We start from the raw sequence: 6508 nt of genomic DNA, 5'->3' as shown, positions 1-6508 counted from the left end.
GAAGATAGAAGCGGAGAACTTGCAAGAGTCAGGGAGGGCTTTTCTCATGTATTTGGGTAGACGCTGGGGATTTGCAAGAGTGAAGAAGGCCTCGTTACATGGGCGTTCTTTTCATGTAAGATATCCGAGCGCGTACACAGCTCACCCGGGCACCACCTGAACTCACACTAGCTCACACAACTGAAACCACCCGGATTTTCGTTATGATCACTTCTAATAGGTGAAGCTGCGTGTATAAAGCTAAGCACCTTATGTTACGCACTGTGAACTGTTACGGTATGAGTGTCTCTCCCCAGAATTGGACATGCTGGTGTTTGAGCCGTCGCCATGCTAATTTCTTGTAGCCTCTTCGGCTCTCAGAGGCGACACAGAATCTCTCAGAGTGGTGCGCCAGATACTTGGGGAAGAATAGTGGGTGAGCCGATGATTCATGATCGCCGTGGGGGAAGAGTGGCTTGTGTCTTGTCTCAAGGTCATATAAGCGCAACGAAACAATCTCCAGATGTCGAGTCTGCACCACAAACACACCTTTTGGTAAGCGGAAGGTGAGCCACGTATTCCTATCCACTGCGGACCGGCGGTGAAGCTATTTTCAATTCCACATACATCATGTGGCTATTCTGTCTCACTTGCCGACAGCTGCGGCTGGGCTGATTTCACTTACTTCTTTGTATCCGTTCAAGTATCCAAGTCCCTCGCTGGTCATTAATGCTCTGCTCGCTCTCTCACATTTTCGGCCTTGACATGCATAATTGGAGTCGACGTCCTTACAGTCCTCCATGTTAAAAGATCTTGGCGTATCTCTGTACTACACACCTAGCCATGCGCATCTCTCAGACTTCAAATTACATCTTCGCAGCTTTAGCGCTTTATGGAATTGTCATAGCTGAGCCAGTCCCCATTGATCTGGGCGTTGAAAGTGGGAATCTTATTGAGCGACAGTCTGGCGACGACGCTGGTGATTCTGTTGGCAACGCAGCTGGTATAGGGGGTCAGGCGTCGCAGACACAAAATACCACTGCGACCGATGGCAGTACTGGAGGCACAGGTAATGGAACCACAGCAAATTCGCCAGGATTTATTAGCCAACCCGGCGACCTGGATGACGACCAAGTTGTTTGCACGAACCTTACAACTGGCCGAGCAAATAAGTGTTGGAATGAATTGAAACTTACTCAATGGGTCATAAATTGGGCGAACGACAACAAATGCTACGAGTCTGAAGGCTTTTCAACTTGTTTCTTGCGGCTCAACGGCCTTTGGGGTATTGACTGCTCCCAAATCGCGCCCAACGCTTGCGTTCCTCCCCAGAATCCAAACCTTGCTACTCAGCCAGAAGTCTTCTACGTTGCTTACAACATATACGGTACGCATTAAATCAAGAGGCTTATAACAATATTGCTAACATGATTTTCTTTAGCAATCAATCAATTCTTCTATTCTTGGTGGACGGCAGTAGGGAATTCTGGAGGCATCGCTGCTGACAACATTGGAACGATCGCACAAATCATTGATATTCCCAACAACCAAGGAGTGATCCTTCAGGACATACTGCTTGCGGTTCAGAGCGTTTTTGCGCTCATTCCAGGTCCATTGGGAATTTACGCAGCACACAGCGCTTTCAGCTACACTTGGCAGGCCGCTGCTCAAGTGATATCCAACGCGCTGAACACCCTACCCAACATCGGACGATTTCTCTTTCCGATCGACACTTCGGACTCGAAAATCATTCAACTCGCTGACCTCAGCGCCAACTTTGCACAGACTGTCCTCGTGCCGGTACAAAGCAACCTGAATCAGACTTTAGTCTCGGTCATGTCCAACGAAGCTGAATTCCTTGCTTTCGCGTCTCAAGGCAACTTCACCGCTTTGCCACCTTCCTTACCAGATCAATCGAATTATCTCTATTTCGCATTCAACACCTACCTCATTTCCCAGGCGCTCAACGGTAACAATATTTATGGGGTGATCGCGCGGGGAACAAACCCGCAGGCGATGGACACAAACGGTACGAAGTTGAATTACGATATTGACTGCCAAGAATACAATGAGCAGAACGTTTGCGATGCTTGGTGGTATAGCGGCAACTACGATTCAGCATTTACTCTGAACGACTTCAGCCACATGAATCGAAACTACGGTCAGCAGATCACTAACCTTTTTGCCAATCTCACTACAGGTGAGCTGCTTTTCGAGGGGGCCCAGGCCTGCAATTCCGAGGGCAACTTCGGCCAGCCCATCAATATTACTGTCAATGCAGCCGGTGTCAACACGGCGTGCATTTCTCAACTGCGCATACTGACCTGGGACATGAGTTGCACTCTGCCAAAGAGAGGGCAAATAAACAAAAAGTGCGAATTCCTCGAGACAACATCACAGGACATGTTCCTATTTCAAAATGCGCACGCAGTCACAGACGAAAGCATTCTCAGCGTACCGGCTGGGTATCTGGGCCCTCTGATCACTCAAACGAAGCAGAAGCTTTGGCGTGGCTGATCGATTGTGGAGTGTGGTTTGACTCGTGGCATTGCAACAAAAGTCTTCGCTCCATGCACTGCGCGGGCGTTATCGTATAAATCTTTCAAATGCATAGCGACACAGTTGGTAATAGGAAGCGCGGGTAGGGAGAGCGCTCCATATTATTCTCTAGCATAGCGTCCGGCAAATCCTGGTCTGGCTGGCTGTTGGACAGGCGGTCTTCCCGGGTACTCGTTTCGAATAGATCAATATGTATTCATACTTTAAATACATTAGAATGTAGCATATCTCTATACAGAACTACTCCTTGAGAGTTCATTCAGCAAAGTGTGCTCCGTATGGCCACGAAAGGAGATGATAACAGCACTATGTTTCTCTGCACCGAGCCAAGTGGGGGGAACGCGCCCTTGGCAATCTGCGGGCTGACGGGGCCCAAGCCGCCCAAGAAGGCTCGAATTACCTGACGAGTAAATGAACCACCTGTCATATATGCCACTTCCACGACCTCAAGGCATGGAGCGTATCGCTTCCTTGTATCCTCCCTGTCGGGCGGTCACCTGATTCTTTCGCCGCCATGTTTATGCCACGCAGAAGGATCACCTCACTTGTCCTAGCCTCGATCCTCGTCCTCGGAGTATGGTACGTCTACTCTCTACAAGACGTCACTTCAAACGCAACAAAGGCGAAGGCTAGGCAAGGGTACAGAACAAAGGGAAAATCCTCAACGTCAAGCTCGACCAGCTATGGCTACAATGATGTTCCTTCCAATAATTCAATAGATGAGAGACCTTTTCCCCAAGGGGCCGCAAACCCGGACTCTCCAGAAGCGGTGGGACCCCCTCCAAGATTCACAAAAGGCCAGCACACTTTCGGCACACGCAAGTTCCTCGAGCAGAATCCGGTCAATGACTACAAATACTTTTCGAAAGGGTTGCCCTACAAGCTTGCACAGGTCCAGCATGATTTTGACGCTGAAACAGACGAGGCGAAGGCTACACGGTTGCGGAGACTGAGTGCTGTCAAGTCGAGCTTCGAGCACTCATGGGCGGGATACAAGGCACATGCGTGGATGAAAGACGAGCTGACCCCCTTGGACGGCGGGAGCGTGCAGGCTTTTGGAGGGTGGGCTGCTACATTAGTGGATACATTGGATACGCTCTGGATTATGGGCATGAAAGAGGAGTTTGATGAGGCTGTCGATGCTGCTAAGGACATTGATTTCAATTCAACGACTGACAGCATGCTCAATATTTTCGAGACAACGATCAGGTACCTTGGGGGCTTTCTTGGCGCTTATGACCTGACTGGTGGCACATATCCTATTCTCCTACAAAAAGCGACGGAGGTGGGAGATCTACTGTATTGCGCCTTCGATACGCCGAATCGTATGCCAGTCACACGATGGAAATGGAAAGAGGCGCTTGAGGGAGCTCAACAAACGGCGGGCACCGCGACGCTCATTGCTGAGATCGGCTCCCTCACCCTGGAGTTTACACGGCTTTCCCAATTGACGGGTAACTTGAAGTATTACGATGCAGTAAAGAGGATCTTGAACGAATTCGAGAAATGGCAAAGCTACACCTCTTTACCAGGCTTATGGCCAACTCTTATGAACGCGAAGGCTCTAACTTTTCAGGACAACAGTTACACGCTTGGTAGCATGGCGGACTCGTGGTACGAATACCTACCAAAGCAGCACATGCTGATCGGTGGCCGAGACGATGAGGACCAGCTCAAAAAAATGTATGATCTCGCCATGACCACAGCTATCAACAACATATTCTTTCAACCTATGGTACCGGACAATAAGGACATTCTAATGTCGGGAGCTGTAGTAGTGGACAGCATCACTGGAACCAGACTCAGCGCACAAGGCCAGCATTTGGGATGCTACATCGGTGGTATGGTAGGCATTGGTGCGAAGATCTTCGACAAGCCGGAGCAGATGAACACGGCAAGGAAACTCGTCGATGGCTGCATATGGACATATGACAACATGCCTTCGGGGATCATGCCCGAACAATTCTTCATGGTGCCATGCGAGATGAACTCTGATTGCCAGTGGGATGAAAAGAAATGGGAGGCAACGGTTCTAGAAAGAGCCAAGGGCAAGCAAGAGGCGGGCGAAGAAATCAGAACCGATGCACAACTTCTGAATTACACCATTCACGAAGAAAAGACCCCCAGGGGCTTCACGGAAATCTGGGACGCACGATACCTGCTCCGGCCCGAAGCCATCGAGTCTGTCTTCGTCCTCTATCGCCTTACTGGCGATGCCGACCTTCTAGACTCGGCATGGCGCATGTTCTCGAACATCGAGAGGAATACGCGGACGGAGTTTGGGAATGCAATGATATCGGATGTAAGGATTGATAAGTCGGCGAAGCAGAATAAGATGGAGAGCTTTTGGATGGCGGAGACGCTGAAGTATTTCTATTTGATTTTTAGCGAGCCGAGTGTTGTTAGTCTGGATGAGTATGTGCTGTAAGTGACCTAAACCTGCTGCGTGACATTTGCAATGTGGCAGGGCTGCCGCTGATTCGATGCTTAGGAATACTGAAGCTCACCCCTTCAGACGACCCAAGCCCGGCGTAGATGACGGTCCGCGCTATGGCTGACGGCCCTTCTTCACGACTTTACGATAAGACTGCTTAGCTTCATATGGTATACACTGGCAGGAACCCACATGTGACTTCGAACCTCGGGCGATCGAATCTGCCGGATGAAGCCCTGCCTGGTCTGCGAAATCCCAACAGCCTTGCATACTCTGATTATGCTTGCTCGGTCGAGGCACAAATTGAGCAGGAACTGCGCCTCGTCTGTGCCGACTGCAGAGGTCAAAGAACGTGCAACTTCTTGGGCTGACGGTGGATGGAATGCACGTTTGGAAGGAATGCCAAACTCAGTGGTAAGATTTGGTTCTATTGTCAACCGCAGCATAGCCGCTGTTTCTGCTCGTGTTGATCGCTGGCTGTTATTTTGGCTCGGGGTTGATCCCACTCTTCAGGCGTCCATGGGTGTCATGATAGCTCTGGGTCGAGCTTTGGAGGCGTTATATACCCCTTTTGGATAATGACAGTATGCCTTCCTGGATTTTCTAAAGACTCAATCTGCACTTTATCCATCAAGCAATTTGCGACGTTTCATGAGCAAATTTCCTTTGTCTCGGTCTTGTTCGGAGGATTTTACTGTCTTGAAGCATTCATTGCCTTTATGGAGACATGCAAGACGAACCCGACACCTCCCTTATCTTGCTTTGTCCCATGAGACAAAAAGGTTCTAGAAACAGCGTCTACCCCCATCTCTCTAAACCTCGTGCTTCAATGCCCTTTCCTTTTCTAATCTCTGCGTATTCACCATCAAAACCTCACCACTCCCTCCAACCGCCCATCGATTCACATTTACTACCCCTTTATATTTTCCTCAACAAACCAACTCCAACCATGCCCCTCTCCCTCTCGGACCTCAACGCCGACACCCCACCCTTCCTCACGACCGCCTTCCACAAATCCTCCCTCTCCCACTTCCTCGCCAGCGGCCGCATCCTCGCCCTCTTCCTCCGCGACCTTGCCCTCGGCCCCTCAACCCCCGAAGACACCATCAACGCCCTCTTCGCCGAAGGCAACTACGCGGCCGACTTCAAAGTCCGGATCTGCGGCTCCACCTTCCCAGCCGTCAACAATTGGTTGACGTTTCTTCCTTCGGCGGAGGCGTGTGTGGAGGTTCCATGGGTTTTCACCGTGCTTGGGGTGCTGGTGTGGGTCGTAGGAATGCTGTGTTTGTTCGGCTTGGTGTTGCGTTCGGTGTGGTTGTTGGTGAGGATGATTTGGCTCGTGGTTGGTTTCTTGCTTGATTGTTTGGTTGAGCTGGCGGGTTGGGCTGTGGGTGTTCTTGGGCGATGGCTGGGAATGGGGGAAGAGGGGCCGAGGGAGGTGCCGGTTGTGGTCGTTGTGGATACGGAGAGGAGGCAGTGATGGGTTGAAGGTATGGCGTCGGTGCGGCTGGGACGGCCGTTGCTATATTGTTGGGT

At 50.6% G+C, this 6508-nt stretch overlaps 3 protein-coding genes across 3 annotated transcripts; all 3 read left to right on the top strand.

The window, feature by feature from the left end:
• Positions 1 to 822: 822 nt before the first annotated feature.
• On the top strand, positions 823 to 2496 carry HO173_011202 (uncharacterized protein; the record flags this gene model as incomplete). The annotated part of the gene is made up of 2 exons (XM_037313084.1): positions 823 to 1366; positions 1421 to 2496. 2 exons carry the CDS (start codon positions 823 to 825, stop codon positions 2494 to 2496), a joined length of 1620 nt encoding a protein of 539 aa, XP_037160133.1.
• Positions 2497 to 3052: 556 nt separating this feature from the next.
• On the top strand, positions 3053 to 5096 carry HO173_011201 (uncharacterized protein; the record flags this gene model as incomplete). The annotated part of the gene is made up of 2 exons (XM_037313083.1): positions 3053 to 4962; positions 5030 to 5096. The coding sequence occupies 2 exons, from the start codon at positions 3053 to 3055 to the stop codon at positions 5094 to 5096; spliced, it is 1977 nt and encodes a 658-aa protein (XP_037160132.1).
• Positions 5097 to 5921: 825 nt separating this feature from the next.
• Positions 5922 to 6452, top strand: HO173_011200 (uncharacterized protein; the record flags this gene model as incomplete). The annotated part of the gene is made up of 1 exon (XM_037313082.1): positions 5922 to 6452. One exon carries the CDS (start codon positions 5922 to 5924, stop codon positions 6450 to 6452), a length of 531 nt encoding a protein of 176 aa, XP_037160131.1.
• Positions 6453 to 6508: the final 56 nt, after the last annotated feature.

Source organism: Letharia columbiana, assembly GCF_014066305.1.
Source record: "Letharia columbiana isolate WasteWater2 chromosome Unknown Sc0000057_s0, whole genome shotgun sequence".
NCBI lineage: Eukaryota > Fungi > Ascomycota > Lecanoromycetes > Lecanorales > Parmeliaceae > Letharia > Letharia columbiana.
Note: the sequence above shows the minus strand (reverse complement) of the source record. Positions and strands in the feature narration are given on the sequence as shown.